Source organism: Oncorhynchus masou, chromosome 10, assembly GCF_036934945.1.
Source record: "Oncorhynchus masou masou isolate Uvic2021 chromosome 10, UVic_Omas_1.1, whole genome shotgun sequence".
Classification (NCBI taxonomy): Eukaryota; Metazoa; Chordata; class Actinopteri; order Salmoniformes; family Salmonidae; genus Oncorhynchus; species Oncorhynchus masou.
This window is the reverse complement of record NC_088221.1, coordinates 32,740,670-32,763,040: the sequence shown is the minus strand read 5'-3', so window position 1 is coordinate 32,763,040 and position 22,371 is coordinate 32,740,670. Positions and strand designations below refer to the sequence as shown.

Genomic DNA, 22,371 nt, shown 5'->3' with positions numbered 1-22,371 from the left:
ACTGTATTGTCAATATAAAAACTGTATTGCCAATATAAAAACTGTATTGCCAATATAAAAACTGTATTGCCAATATAAAAACTGTGTTGTGATTATAACAGAAAATGGGTTCATCCTTAAATAATCCAAAAACACCTATGGGAATGTGTCTCTGGTTCCTTTCACTAAAGGTTAACAACATCAGCTTTGTGAATATGTACCAGCACTAAGTACACTATAAACCACAATATTATATTAAATAAAATGAGGGCAGTGAAGAGATTCACAGCATCATATGTGTTTTCACTGTAGGTGATGAACCTGTGTTTCTCCGCTGCTGTGTTTTCACTGTAAGTGACAAACCTGTGTTCCTCTGCTGCTGTGTTATCTTTTAGAAATACAGCGTGTATGTGTCAGACATGACATGTGGTCTGTGCTTCAACAATGACAGATAACTGGGTTTGGTGTGACAGAGAGACGAGGCCAGACATGCAGACAGGCAAGCAGACAGGCAGGCAGACAGGCAGGCAGACAGTCTGTGGGGAATACACTGAGACAGGACTGGTACTCCATGCAGTGAAAGTAATACTGTATGTCTGTGATACCTTTGGTATAGAGTTGAGCATCTGCTACGCTCTGTTTCATCCTCCACAGAGAGAGACAGGAGCAGACGGCTATAAACACACACACTGCCACTCTCCCATGATGAGAGAACACACACACACTGAAGCACAAATACAGGCACACAGAGGCACACAGAGGCACACAGAGGCACACACAGGCACACACAGGCACACACAGGCACACACAGACACACACAGACACACACAGGCACACACAGGCACACACAGGCACACACAGGCACACACAGGCACACACAAACTCCGATTCACTCACGCTCTCCCTTGATGTAACTCACATGGTCATTCAGTGACACACTTAAACACTCTCCTACTCATCTAACTCAACAACTGTCTCCCATGATTCAATTAAAACACTCAATCACTAACACCCTTATCCACCGTGTCCTGTATCCATCACCACAACACCTATATCCCTTATTGGTTAATTCACCAACCCATTCATCCAGTACATTCACACAATCCACTTTCTCTCTAACTAATTCACTTGACTCGCCCATTGGAAAGTTTTCCCACCTCACCAAACTAAGTTCACAAAGACGAACAACAGAAAACATGGTGGACTAAGCGAGGCTGAGCGATGGACTGCTATCTGTTCAGAGCTGGAGAGAAGGTAGTGTCTCCATGGATACACAGGGTGACTTAATGGAAAGGCTGTTAATGTGTAACATAATACACTCCTCCAGTCAGCTAGCAGGCAGGGACCAGGGTAACATAATACACTCCTCCAGTCAGCGAGCAGGCAGGGACCAGGGTAACATAATACACTCCTCCAGTCAGCTAACATAATACACTCCTCCAGTCAGCTAGCAGGGACCAGGGTAACATAATACACTCCTCCAGTCAGCGAGCAGGCAGGGACCAGGGTAACATAATACACTCCTCCAGTCAGCTAGCAGGCAGGGACCAGGGTAACATAATACACTCCTCGTCAGCTAGCAGGCAGGGACCAGGGTAACATAATACACTCCTCCAGTCAGCTAGCAGGCAGGGACCAGGGTAACATAATACAGTCAGCTAGCAGGCAGGGACCAGGGACCAGGGTAACATAATACACTCCTCCAGTCAGCTAGCAGGCAGGGACCAGGGTAACATAATACACTCCTCCAGTCAGCTAGCAGGCAGGGACCAGGGTAACATAATACACTCCTCCAGTCAGCTAGCAGGCAGGGACCAGGGTAACATAATACACTCCTCCAGACAGCTAGCAGGCAGGGACCAGGGTAACATAATACACTCCTCCAGTCAGCTAGCAGGCAGGGACCAGGGTAACATAATACACTCCTCCAGTCAGCTAGCAGGCAGGGACCAGGGTAACATAATACACTCCTCCAGTCAGCTAGCAGGCAGGGACCAGGGTAACATAATACACTCCTCCAGTCAGCTAGCAGGCAGGGACCAGGGTAACATAATACACTCCTCCAGTCAGCTCAGGCAGGGACCAGGGTAACATAATACACTCCTCCAGTCAGCTAGCAGGCAGGGACAGGGACCAGTCAGCTAGCAGGCAGGGACCAGGGTAACATAATACACTCCTCCAGTCAGCTAGCAGGCAGGGACCAGGGTAACATAATACACTCCTCCAGTCAGCTAGCAGGCAGGGACCAGGGTAACATAATACACTCCTCCAGTCAGCTAGCAGGCAGGGACCAGGGTAACATAATACACTCCTCCAGTCAGCTAGCAGGCAGGGACCAGGGTAACATAATACACTCCTCCAGTCAGCTAGCAGGCAGGGACCAGGGTAACATAATACACTCCTCCAGTCAGCTAGCAGGCAGGGACCAGGGAACATAATACACTCCTCCAGTCAGCTCAGGCAGGGACCAGGGTAACATAATACACTCCTCCAGTCAGCTAGCAGGCAGGGACCAGGGTAACATAATACACTCCTCCAGTCAGCTAGCAGGCAGGGACCAGGGTAACATAATACACTCCTCCAGTCAGCTAGGCAGGGACCAGGGTAACCTCCAGTCAGCTAGCAGGCAGGGACCAGGGTAACATAATACACTCCTCCAGTCAGCTAGCAGGCAGGGACCAGGGTAACATAATACACTCCTCCAGTCAGCTAGCAGGCAGGGACCAGGGTAACATAATACACTCCTCCAGTCCAGTCCAGCATAATACACTCCTCCAGTCAGCTAGCAGGCAGACCAGGGTAACATAATACACTCCTCCAGTCAGCTAGCAGGCAGGGACCAGGGTAACATAATACACTCCTCCAGTCAGCTCAGGCAGGGACCAGGGTAACCAGTCAGCTAGCAGGCAGGGACCAGGGTAACATAATACACTCCTCCAGTCAGCTAGCAGGCAGGGACCAGGGTAACATAATACACTCCTCCAGTCAGCTAGCAGGCAGGGACCAGGGTAACATAATACACTCCTCCAGTCAGCTAGCAGGCAGGGACCAGGGTAACATAATACACTCCTCCAGTCAGCTAGCAGGCAGGGACCAGGGTAACATAATACACTCCTCCAGTCAGCTAGCAGGCAGGGACCAGGGTAACATAATACAGTCAGCAGGGGGACCAGGGTAACATAATACACTCCTCCAGTCAGCTAGCAGGCAGGGACCAGGGTAACATAATACACTCCTCCAGTCAGCTAGCAGGCAGGGACCAGGGTAACATAATACACTCCTCCAGTCAGCTAGCAGGCAGGGACCAGGGTAACATAATACACTCCTCCAGGGACCAGGGTCAGCCAGTCAGCTAGCAGGCAGGGACCAGGGTAACATAATACACTCCTCCAGTCAGCTAGCAGGCAGGGACCAGGGCTAACATAATACACTCCTCCAGTCAGCTAGCAGGCAGGGACCAGGGGGTAACATAATACACTCCTCCAGTCAGCTAGCAGGCAGGGACCAGGGTAACATAATACACTCCAGTCCAGCAGGCAGGGACCAGGGTAACATAATACACTCCTCCAGTCAGCTAGGGTAACAGTCAGCAGGGACCAGGGTAACATAATACACTCCTCCAGTCAGCTAGCAGGCAGGGACCAGGGTAACATAATACACTCCTCCAGTCAGCTAGCAGGCAGGGACCAGTCAGCTAGGTAACATAATACACTCCTCCAGGGACCAGGGTCAGCTAGCAGGCAGGGACCAGGGTAACATAATAATAGTCAGCTAGCAGGCAGGGACCAGGGTAACATAATACACTCCTCCAGTCAGCTAGCAGGCAGGGACCAGGGTAACATAATACACTCCTCCAGTCAGCTAGCAGGCAGGGACCAGGGTAACATAATCCTCCACACTCCTCCAGTCAGCTAGCAGGCAGGGACCAGGGAACATAATACACTCCTCCAGTCAGCTAGCAGGCAGGGACCAGGGTAACATAATACACTAGTCAGCTCCTCCAGTCAGCTAGCAGGCAGGGACCAGGGTAACATAATACACTCCTCCAGTCAGCTAGCAGGCAGGGACCAGGGTAACATAATACACTCCTCCAGTCAGCTAGCAGGCAGGGACCAGGGTAACATAATACACTCCTCCAGCTCAGGCAGGGACCAGGGTAACATAATACACTCCTCCAGTCAGCTAGCAGGCAGGGACCAGGGTAACATAATACACTCCTCCAGTCAGCTAGCAGGCAGGGACCAGGGTAACATACACTCCTCCAGTCAGCTCAGGCAGGGACCAGTAACATAATACACTCCTCCAGCAGGCAGGGACCAGGGTAACATAATACACTCCTCCAGTCAGCTAGCAGGCAGGGACCAGGGTAACATAATACACTCCTCCAGTCAGCTAGCAGGCAGGGACCAGGGTAACATAATACACTCCTCCAGTCAGCTAGCAGGCAGGGACCAGGGACCAGTCAGCTAGCAGGCAGGGACATAACATAATACACTCCTCCAGTCAGCTAGCAGGCAGGGACCAGGGTAACATAATACACTCCTCCAGTCAGCTAGCAGGCAGGGACCAGGGTAACATAATACAGTCAGCTCCTCCAGTCAGCTAGCAGGCAGGGACCAGGGTAACATAATACACTCCTCCAGTCAGCTAGCAGGCAGGGACCAGGGTAACATAATACTCCAGTCAGCTAGCAGGCAGGGACCAGGGTAACATAATAGTCACTCCTCCAGTCAGCTAGCAGGCAGGGACCAGGGTAACATAATACACTCCTCCAGTCAGCTAGCAGGCAGGGACCAGGGTAACATAATACACTCCTCCAGTCAGCTAGCAGGCAGGGACCAGGGTAACATAATACACTCCTCCTCCAGACAGCTAGCAGGCAGGGGGTAACATAATACACTCCTCCAGTCAGCTAGCAGGCAGGGACCAGGGTACCAGGGTAACATAATACACTCCTCCAGTCAGCGAGCAGGCAGGGACCAGGGTAACATAATACACTCCTCCAGTCAGCTAGCAGGCAGGGACCAGGGTAACATAATACACTCCTCCAGTCAGCTAGCGGGCAGGGACTAGGGTAACATAATACACTCCTCCAGTCAGCTAGCATGCAGGGACCAGGGTAAAGTCCTTAATACAGTCCTCCAGCAGGCACAGCACAACACAGACAGTAATATCATTCTCAGGATATGACTACATGCTGGACTCTTATAAAACAGATTAAGTTATATGCCATAAAACTATTTATACTGAACAAAAATATAAACGCAACATATAAAGTGGTGGTCCCATGTTTCAAGAGCTGAAATAAAACCTCCCACAAATGTTCCACAAAAAGCGTATTTTCCTCAAATTTTGTGCGCAAATTTATTTTTACATTCCTGTTAGTGAGCATTTCTCCTTCGCCAAGATAATCCATCTGGGAGACAAATGCACTACTTTGGAACACATGTCGCTTTGAGCCTCAGCACACATGACTTCCTGTTACAATTATACCTGGATAGCCTTACACAATGGTACACAGTGCACTGTGCACTCTCTCTCGCTCTGTTTTCCATTGGGGGATTATGGATCTTGTTTTATTGTGAAGCTGTTGTTAAGTCAGCGGTGCTGCTGAATCATTTCTCCCTTAGGGGGAATATAAACTACGGCACGCTGGACTACAGGAGCTCTCACCTGTTACAGAGGGAACGGTGAATCCCTGCACCCTTGTTTCCCAGGGAGCCTCTAATAACGTCGCACAATGAAGGGAGTGTCCCAGCTGACAGTTAAACACAAAAGGTGTTGCTCTGAAACTCGTCTCCCTCCTTGCCTTTTTTATCAACCCCTCTCTCTCCTTTCCTAGAAACAGATTCTGAACGCTGGAAATCAAATGGGGACATTGCCTTGGCCATTGCAGTGACAAGCCATGTGATGTGGTCTGACACATGAGGTGACGTGGTCCAGCTGAGGATGTCAGCCACCAGATTAAACCAGCCATCAGTCGTGTGATGTCTCCAGTCCTGTCACAGACAGACCAACGTGTGCAAGAGGCCAGAGCTAACAATACCAACACCTGTACAAGGCAGAATGTCTGTGTCTTTCTGATACCCTTGGCCTTGTGCGAGCAAGCAACACTGTGTAGACCTGCAATCAACTCCATGACATTTTTAAAGCCTCCTTTCATTCACAGATTAGTGGTCCGTCTATCAGGCAGGTCAATCAGACCAACCAGGCCTGCATCGCCACCAGGCCGTCTCCCCTCTCCGGACAGATAATGTGGCCTTGGTGCTCTTGTCAAAGTGGATGGTCACACTCCTGCATCAAGTTGAACTTTATTGTTGTTGTCGCTAAAGGCCCTCAGGGGGAAGAAAAGAGAGAGCGAGAAGGAGAGGACAAAAAGAGAGAGAAGGGAAAAAGCTCAGAGTTCAACTAAAAGGTCATCCCAGATGATCCACTGGCCATTGTCCTCTAAAATGAATTCATATGTGCATTGGAATAAGTCTTTTGATAAGACAGTGTAAGAGCTCCATAAAACACCCGAGCAAAGTTGTTTAACAACAGAATGGAGAGGATTGTTTATAGCCCTTTATGTTTTAACTCTTTGCATAGAGCCTATATGAATATATGAATGATTCATGTGGCTATTATTGGATCTTATATAAGATTATATACCTCTTGTTGATAAGGACAAAAAGGTCTGTTATTTTCCTAATTTACTTAGCTACTTACTTAAGCCTCATAACGCCAGGTGAAGGCTAAGGCCTCTGCATTATGCTTCAAACACCACGCTTTAATAGCGACAATGTTTTGAGCCGCAGTGGATCTTTGTCAGGTTTAACCATATTCACTCATACACCAGATAGGTGCAGTGAAATGTGTTGTTTTACAGAGTCAGTCATAGTAGTACGGCGCCCCTGGAGCAAATTAGGGTTAAGTGCCTTGCTCATGGGCAAATTAGCTGATTTTTCACCTTGTCGGCTCGGGTATTCAAACCAGCGACCTTTCGGTTACTGGCCCAACGCTCTAACCACTAGGCTACCTGCCTCCCAATAACCAGTCTCTTGATGATATCATTTAATATATACTGTAGTAGTGCAAATACACTGCCACTGTCTTACATCAAAAGCTGAATTGGAAATAGATTTGGTGAAAACTATTCTGTACAATGAGGCCAGGCTTAGTTTCATAAAATGATCTATTCTGCATATTCCTAACCAAAAAATGCCAGCTAATATCAAATTGTTGTTTTTAATAGCAGACAATCTAGAATATTTTTTTAGCTTATTCAGTGTCCTGTAGGCTGCCTCCAGACATGTTGTTTTAATTATGTTAATTTATTCATGTTAAAGTACTTGCAGTCCTCTCACACAAAAACCCAAAGCCTGCATCCCAAATGGCACCCTATTCCCAACATAGTGCACTTCCTTTGACCAGAGGCCTATGGGTCTTGGTCAAAAGTAGTTCAGTATATATAGAATAGGGTCCCATTTGGAATTTAGCCAAGGATTTGGATCTTCTTCAGGCTGAGAGAGGTACAGCTTTAAAAGTTGGCTGTGCCAAAGTTGGACTACATCCCAAATAGAACCCTCTTTCATAGGTAATGTAGTGCACTACTTTTGAACTGGGCCCATGGGGTTCTAGTCAAAAGTAGTGAACTATATAGGGCATAGGGTGCCATTTGGGGCACATTCTTGTTTTGCCTGAGGAACAGAACAGGGAAGATGGAACAGAGCTTCAGAGAGGAGCAGACAGGCTTGTGAAAGGAGAGATGGTTTTATTATGCACAGACTGACAGTGTCACTAACTGGGGCTGTCTAGGTTGTCTAAGCTACACCTGGTAGGGCTATCTCTAAACCAGGTTTCTCACTTACAGAAACAGTCAGACTACAAAATACATTCTATGCACACACTGTATATTAGTCAAAATGTCTGGGGTTGACATTAAATTGTCAAGGATATTATGTCTGAGGAGGCAGCATGTAGTAGATTCATTAAGAGGTGCCTGAAGAGTAGGAGGAGGGTGGGAGAGAGGAGGAGTAGGGTGGGAAAGGAGATGAGGTGGTAGGAGGAGTAGTGGATAAGAAGGAGGAGGGTAGGAGAGAGGAGGCGAGTGGGAGAGAGGAGGTGAATGGGAGGGTGGAAGAGAGGAGGAGGGAGGGTGGAATGAGGAGGTGTTGGCCACAAGGGCCTGAAGAACAGGTTGATGGTGGCCACCCTGTAGTTAGTAATTATCTGTCTTTCTACGGAGCTGATGGGGGGAGACAGGGAGACAGGCTGTCAGGACCAGGGCAGCCCAGCATGGCCCTCAGAGACAGGTGTCCCCATCATGGGAGGTCTCTTCCTGGAGACACTCAGAGAGCCAATAACCACATAGGGATGGTGGTGCCACTCTAAGCCTTATATTGAACTCATATCCAGATATAATGCTGGCTCTGGTGCCTCTGTAACTATTAACTGCTGTTGGAATGGTTCCATCCTTTTAGAAAAAGTATCTCAGGTTTCGTCAACAATATCTTAAGGACCCTTTCGAGTCCTCTTGTTTGTTAGCATGATATAAAGTGAGCAATTGTTGGGAGGTGTTGTGTTAACCCGAGCATGTGATCTCTATGCTTGGAACACATAGGAGCTTATCTGGTCTGGTAATATGTCACTAAGTTGTATGACATATCTTGCAACACAAATGTCCAGGACACTTCCAGTGCTGCTTTTTTATATTTCATGGTTTGAATTTCCACACAGGTTTTACCCAAAACATCTGTGTGAATCTTTTTCACTTGCTGCTTAAAATAAGTTGTAAAAATCATGATAGGAAGATATTGGAGACTGTATGTGTGACAACCTGTAAAAAGACTGTGATATCCTTATGACTATAGAGATCGATAATGCATAGCTTTATTACCAGTGAACTTTAAGAGACCAAATATATGAGCCTGCCTCAAAATCATTGTGGGCTGTTGCACTTAACAAAATCAATGCAAATTGCTGTCTAACATAAACAGCTTGATATGTTTGGTGTTCAAATATTTGTCAAAACCATGGCCCACTTGGGGTAGTACAATTGAGTTTGGGGCCATTGGTTCAGTCTACATAAAAATGCACTACTCAGTCATACCAAATACTGTATGGGTTTACCTGACCCAGATTAAGCCAAGCCTTAGACTAAAAAGCCGAATCACCATTGAGTCTAGAATTAGGCTCAATCTTTGTCAGAGAAATCAGTCTTATGTGTTTAAAGTATTTTTTGTGAAGGACACTGACACTTACCCCTGAGTATCTCCTTAAGTTTTTTGAACCAGATCTCACAGTGGTCCACGCTCATGTTGTTGAAGTGAATGGCATGGTCCTTCAGCTTGGGTCCCTTCTTCTTACAGTGGAACAGAGTAATGCCCAGGAGAGTGCCCCCTGTCTCCTGGCCCGCAGAACGACGTTTCTTCACCTTCACTCCAAACACATCCTTCAGCTCCACGTACTCTGTCCTCCTCAGAGTTTCGGACTGACCTGGAACACAGAGAGACAGATGATATTATATGCTACAGGCAGCGTATATAAAATCCAAGGAACAAACACATCCTTCAGCTCCATGTACTCTTTACGCCTCAGCATCTCCGATTGACCTGGAGATACACAGGAAGAAAGAATATGATATAGCTAAATATTGTATTGCAAATATTGCAGGAGCCCTTTACTAGGATGCTGCCATAAATACTTTGGCCTATGCATGAACAAACAACTTAGCCTAGTTCTGAGAGGTAATAGGTTTACATTTACATTTTAGCAGGCGCTCTTATCCATAGGTTTAAAAGTTAAGTGTTTAAGTTCTACTCCTAATGTGTTGACAGAGAGCGTGACATCACAGGACTCTGGAACCCGGAATTCCTGTTTGACACGTTCCTGCATGGATTATCGGAGGTGGTTGAAGCCCGCAGCCCGGGAGCTGCCCATAGACCATGACTCACTCATAGCCTCAAATCAAATCAAATTTTATTTGTCACATACACATGGTTAGCAGATGTTATTGCGGGGTGTTGCGAAATGCTTGTGCTTCTAGTTCCGACAATGCAGTAATAACCAACAAGTAATCTAACTAACAATTCCAAAACTACTGTCTTATACACAAGTGTAAGGGGATAAAGAATATGTACATAAAGATATATGAAGTGATGGTACAGAGCAGCATAGGCAAGATACAGTAGATGGTATCGAGTACAGTATATACATATGAGATGAGTATGTAAACAAAGTGGCATAGTTAAAGTGGCTAGTGATACATGTATTACATAAGGATGCAGTAGATGATATAGAGTACAGTATATAAGTATACATATGAGATGAATAATGTAGGGTATGTAAACATTATATTAGGTAGCATTGTTTAAAGTGGCTAGCGATATATTTTACATCATTTCCCATCAATTCCCATTATTAAAGTGGCTGGAGTTGAGTCAGTGTGTTGGCAGCAGCCACTCAATGTTAGTGGTTGCTGTTTAACAGTCTGATGGCCTTGAGATAGAAGCCTTGACCCTACAGATCGATGGCCGGCTTCGGGAACGTAGGAGGAAGAGGAGGTCTGTTCCTGGTCACACTCCCTCGTCCACGATTCCCACCTCGCCTCCGAAGAATCACGCAAGTTTCCAAAGTCTAGATGGCTGGGAGAATCCGATGTCACCCGAGTTCCCTCGGGAATCACAGAGGGCAGTCGACCCGTTTCCTTTGGAGGCCATGCAACTGGACAGGGCTAGATTGTCTCCTGTTGAACGCTTGGAGCCCGTTCTACCACATGCATTGTCTGATTCTGACAATGTTAGAGTGGTGGTGGATTGGCCTCAACCCACATCCAGAGTGCAGCTGCAACGTTTTCTAGGGTTTGCTCATTTCTACAGCAGCTTCATCCGGGTTTACAGCACCCTGGCTTCCCCCCTCTTAGCACTCACCTCTCCCAAGGTTCCTTTCACGCGGTCTCCAGCAGCTGACCGGGTATTTTTGGACATCATGCATCGATTCACTACAGCTCCCATCTCATTCCATCCGGACCAGTTCGTGTAGGAGGTCGACGCCTCAACGTCGGAGTGGGGGGCGTCCTGTCCCAGCGTTCTGCCCAGGACCAAAAGCTGCATCCCTCGCCTTACTTTCCCATCGACTTAACCCCGCTGAGAGGAACTATGATGTGGGAAATCGAGAGTTACTTGCGGTTAAGATGGAGTTGGAAGAGTGGAGGCACTGGTTAGAAGAACATCGGTCGGAACATCCATTCCTAGTGTGGACTGACCATAAGGACCTGGAATATCTCCGCACCTTCAAACGCCTCAACCCAAGGCAGGCTTCATGGGCCCTGTTATTCACTTGTTTTAATTTCACTATCTCCTACCACCCTGGGTCCAATAATGTCAAACCTGACGCGCTCTCATGCCTGTATAGCCCCGCTGCCACACCGTCTGACCCCGAGACCATCCTCCCTACCTCGTGTCTGGCGGCTGCACTCATATGGGGTATAGAGAGCCGGGTCCCAGGTGTGAGCCCGGCTAAACGGATGTTTTTCCCGGACTCTGTCAAATCAAATCAAATCAAATTTATTTATATAGCCCTTCGTATATCAGCTGATATCTCAAAGTGCTGTACAGAAACCCAGCCTAAAACCCCAAACAGCAAGCAATGCAGGTGTAGAAGCACGGTGGTTAGGAAAAACTCCCTAGAAAGGCCAAAACCTAGGATGAAATCTAGAGAGGAACCAGGCTATGTGGGGTGGCCAGTCCTCTTCCGGCTGTGCCGGGTGGAGATTATAACAGAACATGGCCAAGATGTTCAAATGTTCATAAATGACCAGCATGGACGAATAATAATAAGGTAGAACAGTTGAAACTGGAGCAGCAGCACGGCCAGGTGGACTGGGGACAGCAAGGAGTCATCATATCAGGTAGTCCTGGGGCATGGTCCTAGGGCTCAGGTCCTCCGAGAGAGAGAAGGAGAGAATTAGAGAACGCACACTTAGATTCACACAGGACACCGAATTGAACAGGAGAAGTACTCCAGATATAACAAACTGACCCCAGCCCCCCGACACATAAACTACTGCAGCATAAATACTGGAGGCTGAGACAGGAGGGGTCAGGAGACACTGTGGCGCCATCCGAGGACACCCCCGGACAGGGCCAAACAGGAAGGATATAACCCCACCCACTTTGACAAAGCACAGCCCCCACACCACTAGAGGGATATCTTCAACCACCAACTTACCATCCTGAGACAAAGCTGAGTATAGCCCGCAAAGATCTCCGCCATGGCACAACCCAAGGGGGGGTGCCAACCCAGACAGGATGACCACATCAGTGAATCAACCCACTCAGGTGACGCACCCCTTCCAGGGACGGCATGAGAGAGCCCCAGTAAGCCAGTGACTCAGCCCCTGTAATAGGGTTATAGTCAGAGAATCCCAGTGGAAAGAGGGGAACCGGCCAGGCAGAGACAGCAAGGGTGGTTCGTTGCTCCAGAGCCTTTCCGTTCACCTTCCCACTCCTGGGCCAGACTACACTCAATCATATGACCCACTGAAGAGATGAGTCTTCAGTAAAGACTTAAAGGTTGAGACCGAGTTTGCGTCTCTGACATGGGTAGGCAGACCGTTCCATAAAAATGGAGCTCTATAGGAGAAAGCCCTGCCTCCAGCTGTTTGCTTAGAAATTCTAGGGACAATTAGGAGGCCTGCGTCTTGTGACCGTAGCGTACGTGTAGGTATGTACGGCAGGACCAAATCAGAGAGATAGGTAGGAGCAAGCCCATGTAATGCTTTGTAGGTTAGCAGTAAAACCTTGAAATTAGCCCTTGCTTTGACAGGAAACCAGTGTAGGGAGGCTAGCACTGGAGTAATTTGATCAAATTTTTGGGTTCTAGTCAGGATTCTAGCAGCCGTATTTAGCACTAACTGAAGTTTATTTAGTGCTTTATCCGGGTAGCCGGAAAGTAGAGCATTGCAGTAGTCTAACCTAGAAGTGACAAAAGCATGGATTAATTTTTCTGCATCATTTTTGGACAGAAAGTTTCTGATTTTTGCAATGTTACGTAGATGGAAAAAAGCTGTCCTTGAAATGGTCTTGATATGTTCTTCAAAAGAGAGATCAGGGTCCAGAGTAACGCCGAGGTCCTTCACAGTTTTATTTGAGACGACTGTACAACCATTAAGATTAATTGTCAGATTCAACAGAAGATCTCTTTGTTTCTTGGGACCTAGAACAAGCATCTCTGTTTTGTCCGAGTTTAAAAGTAGAAAGTTTGCAGCCATCCACTTCCTTATGTCTGAAACACATGCTTCTAGCAAGGGCAATTTTGTCCATTCTCCGGTCCTGGAACGGGCCCATTCCTCTAGACTCACCTGCCATCCTGGCTCCCGTCGGACTTTGGCCTTCGTCCGACAAAATTTTTGGTGGCCCACCATGGTTCCTGACGTCTCCGAGTTCAGCGCCGCCTGCACTGTGTGTGCGCAGAATAAGACTCTGCGGCAAGCTTCGGCGGGCCTTCTTCAACCACTCCATGTTCCTCACCGCCCCAGGTCTCATTTATCCGGCCAGCCTGCCCTCTGGCTTCCAACACCAGTATAACAGCCAGTCAGAGCAAGCCAATAAGGACCTGCAGACGGCACTTCGTTGCCTCGTCTCCGACAATCCCACCATCTGGAGCCAGCAACTCTTGTGGGAGGAATACGCCCGCACCACCCTTCCCTGCTCGGCCACTGGCCTCTCGCCCCTTTGAGTGTTCCTTGGGATATCAGGGTCCCCACACCAGGTGGTGCCCATAGGGGGGGGGGGGGTTACTATCACACCCTGATCTGTTTCACCTGTCTTGTGCTTGTCTCCACCCCCACCAGGTGTCTCCCATTTGTCCCCATTATCTCCTGTGTATTTATACCTGTGTTTTCTGTTTGTCTTGTACTGTCAAGTAGTTCCAGCGTGTTTCCCGTTTTCCTGTTTCTCTAGTTTTGTTTTCTAGTCTTCCCGGTTCTGACCATTCTGCCTGCCCTGACCCTGCCTGCCGTTCTGTCTCTGATTGACTCTGCCTCAGATTACTGACCTCTGCCTGCCCTTGACCTGCCATTTGCTTGCCTCCTGTTTTTATAATAAATATCTGAGATTAAAACTGTCCACCTCCTGTGTCTACATCTGTGTCTTGTCCTGAGTCGTTATATCTTTAGCGTCTTGTTCTCTGTGGCGCTCCTGCAATTTAACAGCTCTGAAATCTTTGTCCAAGAAGGCTGGCCTGTCCTGACTGTGATTCCCTGTCTTCCCTAAATGAGTCTGTCTCCCATCATGTGAAACCCTTTCTTCATTAGTAAAATCCCAAGCCCCGGCCCCAGCCTGCTCCTCAAACTGTGTTTCAGAACATTAACCACCATCTATCCTCTCACATTACTGAACGGAGCAGTGAGGAGCGGGACACACCGGCTGCCACCATCTGTTCCTGGTATTCAGGCTTCATTCAGACTTGGGTTCAAATACTATTTGAAATCTTTCAAATACCATGAGCATTTGCTCTAGCCTGCCTGAAGTGCCAGATGGGCGGGGTTTGCAGTTGTGGGACTATTCTATTGGTTCCAATACACCAGGTAAGTTCAATGAAAGTACATACAATGTGTACAAAACATTAAGAACACCTGCTCTTTCCATGACATAGGCTGACCAGGTGAATCCAGGTGAAAACTATGATCCCTTATTGATGTCACCTGTTAAATCCACTTTAAATCAGTGTAGATGAAGGGGAGGAGACAGGTTATTGAAGGGTTTTTAAGCCTTGAGACAATTTAGACATGGATTGTGTATGTGTGCCATTCAGAGGGTGAATGGGCAAGACAATATACTTAAGTGCCTTTGAACGGGGTATGGTAGTCGGTTCCAGGCACACCAGTTTATGTCAAGAACTGCGACACTGCTGGGTTTTTCACGCTCAACAGCTTCCCGTGTGTATCAAGAATGGTCCTCCTCCCAAAGAACATCCAGCCAACTTAACACAACTGTGGGAAGCATTGGAGTCAACATGGGCCAGCCTCCCTGTGGAACACTTTTGACACCTTGTAAATTCCATTCCCCAACTAATTGAGGCTGTGCGGAGGGCAAAAGGGGGTGATGCAGCTCAATATAAAGTACTTGTTGAAATGATTTCATATAGTAGCCTATTTGAACCCAGGTCTGCTATACTCAGGCTTCGTCTCCTCCTCTAACTCCTCAATATCATTATATTTATCTAACTTCTCCATCTCACTCGATTGTTGGTGGCTGCAAAAAGAACCAAGTCAATTGAATTAGAGGGAATAAAGATAATGTCCCCCGACTGACAGAGAGAGCTGGCTGGAGACAGGGACCGAATGACAAACAGGGCTGTGTTAACAACAGTGATGTACCTACAGGGGTAAAGGCCACTGAGAGAAGGGGGGTAGAGGGGTAGGTGAATTGTTTTGGGAAAGGGGAGGGAAGAGTGTACCTCCTCACCCACCTCCTTCGCACTTTCCCCTCCAACAATACAGTGATGCATAGGGGAAAAGGCACTAAAGGAAGAGAGGTAGTTTTGGTAAAGCGGGAGAGGGAGGGTTCAGCTTATGATTTCTTCCCTCACCTCCAACATTACAGTAAGCTGGTGCTGGCACCCTGTCCTGTCTGAATCAATCTTGGCACATCTGCCTGATTCAGACAGTAAACAGGATTATAGGGGGACTCATCCGCTTGACGCTAATTGTGTTTGCAGTTTCTGCACATGTCCAATCTTTCAGGTGCTACTCTGCTCTGCCTATAAAGATTCACTCCATACAGAAAGGGCTGCTCATGCCTTCATTCAGACCCATATTCACATTAACAAAGTTGGCTGGCTGAGAGATGTTTGGAACTTGGTTTGAGTTATTTAGGGTTTTGGCACTTAAATCTGTGAAACTAATTAGGAAGAGTTAAGGGTGGATTTGTTTTGTATGGGATGCAAATGTAGTCCTTAATGGATCATCCTTCATCATTTCCAACTCATAGCATTAAATTGCAATTCAATAATATATAATGTTATGTTCTAGACTATAGAGGATGGGAATATTTTTGATGCTTTTTTAAAATTCAGGTTTTATCTATCTATCTTAAGTGACGGTGATAGAAGAAACTGCATCACTACTGAAAATTAAAACAGACGGGTGCATTTTCCCCTCCCTCTCTCTCTCTCTCTCTCTCTCTCTCTCTCTCTCTCTCTCTCTCTAGAAAATAGGATTTTGGGTAGGACGATACAAAGGATTACTCACTACTATCAACATCTTGTCATTATGTTACAACCTGTGCTGTTCACTCAGTAACACCTGAGAGGTTGGTGTTAGACAGGTGTGTGTGTGTGTGTGTGTGTGTGTGTGTGTGTGTGTGTGTGTGTGTGTGTGTGTGTGTGTGTGTGTGTGTGTGTGTGTGTGTGTGTGTGTGTGTGTGTGTGTGTGTGTGTGTGTGTGTGTGTGTGTGTGTGTGTGTAGAAATGCTTTGATTGATAAAAATAAAATACATTGATGGACTGCATTTGCCAGAAAATACTATCCTGTAGTATCCTCAGCCGAATCAACACTATGCATCATAATTGTTGGAAGAGTAAGTGACAGATTGAGAGGACTAATTTGTAGTCATACTTGCGCCACAAATTATGACAGTCGAAATTAATTAGCTGAATGGTACAGTGAGTACAGTAACCACAGTGAGGGTTCAGAATGTGTGTGACTCCTCCATATTACAAGAGGGACAGATAGACAGGGGATGCGTCCCAAATGGCATACTATTCCCTATATAGTGAACTACTTTTGACCAGAGCCCAATGGGCCTGGTCGAAAATAGTGCACCAAATAGGGAATAGGGTGCCATTTGGGACTGACAATGTCACAGTCTAATTGCACAAAGGGCGCAAACAGACACTGTCGTCTGCTCTGTTTGCTTCCTGGGGACTTCAAAACAGCAATATAAAAATGTCAAAATTGTGTGTGTGTGTGTGTGTGTGTGTGTGTGTGTGTGTGTGTGTGTGTGTGTGTGTGTGTGTGTGTGTGTGTGTGTGTGTGTGTGTGTGTGTGTGTGTGTGTGTGTGTGCGCGCGCATCCAGGCAGACCACCGAAGGCACAGGTGGAAAATAGGATCCTAGGCACCACACTGTGAACCACATGGCCCACACAACATGGGGGGAAAGGAGAGCGTTACACTGACCTGGCACAGACTGCCTATGCTTGGACACTTGTCAACACAACAAACTCATCTGGGACTCAGAGCACTCTACTGTACGAAACAACAGCAGCTACATCTGAAATAAGACAAAGAGAAGTTTCATCTGAGGAGAAAAACATGTTTTAGAGATAACTATGTCTTAGTTATCTCTAAAACACGTTGTTATTCTCCTTAAACTGCTCTTTGTCTTGTAGCCATTGCTGTTGATCACACATTAACACATTGAATGAAGAAGAACCCAACAGATTCATATTTACACATCTACTGTAATGTACAGATGGTTAAAAAAAAGGCAAATCTGAGAATATCTTTGTAATATATCCAAAACTGTCAAAAACCGAGTCATTTCTTGATATCAGATGAAATGCATATTTTAAAATGGGTTTTGAATTGATGCGTTGTGTCCATACATTAACAATACATTATTTACAGTACATGATATGCTTTGCCCCCTGTCTGCTGCAAGCAGGAGCAGTGTTGGGGGGAATCTTGTCTCCATCTGGCAGCAATTATGTTTTCGAGAGCTCCTCACTGTGCCCCAAATGAAGGGGTGTACCTATCATATCGTTTCAAATCAGAATCATGTTTGACAGAGAAAGACACAAGCCAGGCTGGAGAGAAGAGTTTTGAGATATAAGATATATCAGAATTGTTCTAATTCTACAGTATTTCTATGGACCAGTGTGCCTGTCATTGTTTGATTGAGTTGATTAGATTCATTTTGGGGTAAAACAAATATTAAACACACAGTGCCAGTCAAAAGTTTGGACACACCAACTCATTCAAGGATTTTTCTTTATTTTGACTATTTCCTACATTGTAGAATAATAGTGAAGACATCAACACATTGAAATAACACATATGGAATCATTTAGTAACCAAAAAAGTGTTAAACAAATCAAAGTATATTTTTACATTTTAGATTCTTCAAGTAGCCACCCTTTGCCTTGATGACAGCTTTGCACACGCTTGACATTCTCTCAACCAGATTCACCAGGAATGCTTTTCCAACAGTCTTGAAGGAGTTCCCACATATGCTGAGCACAGTTTGGCTGCTTTTCCTTCACTCTGCAGTCCAACTCATCCCAAACCATCTCATTGGGTTGAGGTTGGGTGATTGGGGGGCCAGGTCATCTGATGCAGCACTCCATCACTCTCCTGCTTTGTTAAATAGCCCTTACACAGCCTGGAGGTGTGTTGGGTCATTATCCTGTTGAAAAACAAATGATAGTCCCACTAAGCGCAAACCAGATGGGATGGCATAACACTGCAGAATGCTGTGGTAGCCGTGTTGGTTAAGTGTGCCTTGAATTCTAAATAAATCCCTGACAGAGTCACCAGCAAAGCTCCCCACACCATCACAGCTCCTCCTTCATGTTTCATCGTGGGTACCACACATGCAGAGATTATCCATTCACCTACTCTGCAACACACAAAGACACGGCGGTTGGAACCAAAAATCTCAAATTTGGACTCATCAGACCAAAGGACAGATTTCCACCGGTCTAATGTCCATTGCTCGTGTTTCTTGGCCCAAGCAAGACTCTTCTTATTATTGGTGTCCTTTAGTAGTGGTTTCTCTGCAGCAATTTGACCATGAAGGCCTGATTCACGCAGTCTCCTCTGAACAGTTGATGTTGAGATGTGTCAGTTACTTGAACTCTGTGACACATTTATTTAGGCTGCAATCTGAGGTGCAGTTAACTCTAATGGCCTTAACCTTTGCAGCAGAGGTAACTCTGGGTCTTCCTTTCCTGTGGCAGTCCTCATGAGAGCCAGTTTCATCATAACGCTTGATGGTTTTTGCTACTGCACTTGAAGTTCTTGATATTTTCCAGATTGACTGACCTTCATGTCTTAAAGTAATGATGGACTGTCGTTTTTCTTTGCTTATTTGAGCTGTTCTTGCCATAATATGGACTTTTACCAAATAGGGCTATATTGTGTATACTACCCCTACCTTGTCACAAATGCATTAACTTCTTCGATATAGGGGGCGCTCTTTTAATTTTTGGATAAAAAAAACGTTCCCGTTTTAAACAAGATATTTTGTCACGAAAAGATGCTCGACTATGCATATAATTGACAACTTTGGAAAGAAAACACTCTGACATTTCCAAAACTGCAAAGATATTGTCTGTGAGTGCCCCAGAACTAATGCTACAGGAGAAAAGGAGAAACCAAGATGAAATTTCATACAGGAAATGCCCCAGATTTTGAATGCGCTGTGTTCCAATGTCTCCTTATATGGCTGTGAATGCGCCAGGAATGAGCCTACACTTTCTGTCGTTTCCCCAAGGTGTCTTCAGCATTGTGACGTATTTGTAGGCATATCATTGGAAGATTGACCATAAGAGACTACATTTACCAGGTGTCCGCTTGGGGTCCTCCGTCGAAATTATTACGCAATCTCCAGCTGCGTCCACTTTTCCATTAGGTTCAGAGGAGAAAGGCAACTGCCACGAATGATTTATTATCGAATAGATATGTGAAAAACACCTTGAGGATTGATTCTAAACAACGTTTGCCATGTTTCTGTCGATATTATGGAGTTAATTTGGAAAAAAGTTTGGCGTTGTAATGACTGAATTTTCGTTTTTTTTTCTTAGCCAAACATGATGAACAAAACAGAGCGATTTCTCCAAAACAAATAATCTTTTGGGAAAAACTGAACATTTGCTATCAAACTGAGAGTCTCCTCATTGAAAACATCCGAAGTTCTTCAAAGGTAAATGATTTTATTTGAATGCTTTTCTTGTTTTTGTGACAATGTTGCCTGCTCTATGCTAGGCTTAATGCTATGCTAGCTATCAATACTCTTACACAAATGCTTGTGTAGCTATGGTTGAAAAGCATATTTTGAAAATCTGAGATGACAGTGTTGTTAACAAAAGGCTAAGCTTGTGAGCCAATATATTTATTTCATTTCATTTGCGATTTTCATGAATAGTTAACGTTGCGTTATGCTAATGAGCTTGAGGCTATGATTACGCTCCTGGATACGGGATTGCTCGACGCTAGAGTTTAAGGAAAGAAATTCCACAAATTAACAAGGCACACCTGTTAATTGAAAGCATTCCAGGTAACTACCTCACGAAGCTGATTAAGAGAATGCCAAATATAAAATATATTTTGATTTGTTTAACACTTTTTTGGTTACTACCTGATTCCATATGTGTTATTTCATAGTTTTGATGGCTTAACTATTATTCTACAATGTAGAAAATAGTTTTGAAAAATAAAGAAAAACCCTTGAATGAGTAGGTGTGTCCAAACTTTTGACTGGTACTGTGTATCAGGAACAAGTGAGGCCCTTGTATGGAACGTTGCGGGACACCACATTAAAACCCTGAAAGAATTCCATCAATGTCACATTATCATGTTTTATTGTATTTTGTGTTCAGATTAAAAGGCATGATGACATCCAACTTTTATCACAATTATATGACTATACTGAATTATATCACAAATTGAATGGCTGCTTTCAGCACTCATTGTTAATGTTAGAGTATTCCCAAAATGTACTCAGGATTAAACTGTAAATCCAGCAGAGCAGGGAGAACCCCCACAGGTTTATCTATCTTTCAGATAAGACCTCTGGAGACATAGTGGATATATAATATATGTCTATAGTCAGACTCTAGAGAGGAGAGGCTCTACGTTATATGAACCTGTTTGTCAACTACGTGTTGTATTGATCTGGCCTTTATACAGCCGTGACCCATAAAATATGGGCTAAACATAGACTCTGCTGTGTGGCCTGGAGCAGATATATACATCACCAATCAAAGACAATAGCAGACACAACTATAGGACCTCAGCATGGGATTGGGTTTCCCTGTCAATCCTAAACTACAGATGAAAAACAAAGGCTTTTTGAAAATGTCAACAACTTTGGTCTCAGAACATGTACGCAGCCTACACATGCTCATATTTCAACCTCCATGTAGCCTACACATGCTCATATTTCAACCTCTATGTAGCCTACACATGCTCATATTTCAACCTCTATGTAGCCTACACATGCTCATATTTCAACCTCTATGTAGCCTACACATGCTCATATTTCAACCTCTATGTAGCCTACACATGCTCATATTTCAACCTCTATGTAGCCTACACATGCTCATATTTCAACCTCCATGTAGCTTACACATGCTCATATTTCAACCTCCATGTAGCCTACACATGCTCATATTTCAACCTCCATGTAGCCTACACATGCTCATATTTAAACCTCTATGTAGCCTACACATGCTCATATTTCAACCTCTATGTAGCCTACACATGCTCATATTTCAACCTCCATGTAGCCTACACATGCTCATATTTCAACCTCCATGTAGCTTACACATGCTCATATTTCAACCTCCATGTAGCCTACACATGCTCATATTTCAACCTCTATGTAGCCTGCAGTCGTGGCCAAAAGTTTTGAGAATGACACAAATATTAATTTCCACAAAGTTTGCTGCTTCAGTGTCTTCAGATGTTACTATGGAATACTGAGAGTATAATTACAAGCATTTCATAAGTGTCAAATGCTTTTATTGACAATTACATGAAGTTGATGCAAAGTCAATATTTGCAGTGTTGACCATTATTTTTCAAGACCTCTGCAATCCACCCTGGCATGCTGTCAATTAACTTCTGGGTCACATACTGACTGATGGCAGCCCATTCTTGTATATTAAATGCTTAGAGTTTGTCAGAATTTGTGGGGTTTTGTTTGTTCACCCGCCTCTTGAGGATTGACCACAAGTTCTCAATGGGATTAAGGTCTGGGGAGTTTCCTGGCCATGGACCCAAAATATCCATGTTTTGTTCCCGAGCTACTTCATTATCACTTTTGCCTTATGGCAAGGTGCTCCATCATGCTGTGAAAGGCATTGTTCGTAACCAAACGGTTCCTGGATGGTTGGGAGAAGTTGCTCTCGGAGGATGTGTTGGTACCATTCTTTATTCATGGCTTCTCCAAAAGTCTTCGCCTCGCTGTGCGTGCAGATGCACTCACACCTGCCTGATGCCATTCCCGAGCAAGCTCTGTACTGGTGGTGCCCCGATTCCGGAGCTGAATAAACTTTAGGAGACGGTCCTGGGGCTTGGTAGACTTTCTTGGGCGCCCTGAAGCCTTCTTCACAACAATTGAACCGCTCTCCTTGAAGTTCTTGATGATCCGATAAATGGTTGATTTATGTGCAATCTTACTGGC

General features: G+C 45.4%; 1 protein-coding gene across 2 annotated transcripts in view; it reads right to left on the bottom strand.

Annotated features, from left to right (window-relative positions):
- LOC135547552 (ceramide kinase-like protein) overlaps positions 1-22,371 on the bottom strand; it is a 92,719-nt gene that overhangs the window by 60,376 nt on the left and 9,972 nt on the right. For both annotated transcript variants that reach the window (XM_064976655.1, XM_064976657.1), the window contains exon 2: positions 9,223-9,456. In XM_064976655.1, coding sequence (XP_064832727.1) covers positions 9,223-9,456 — 234 coding nt within the window. The remainder of the gene's footprint in view (positions 1-9,222; positions 9,457-22,371) is intronic.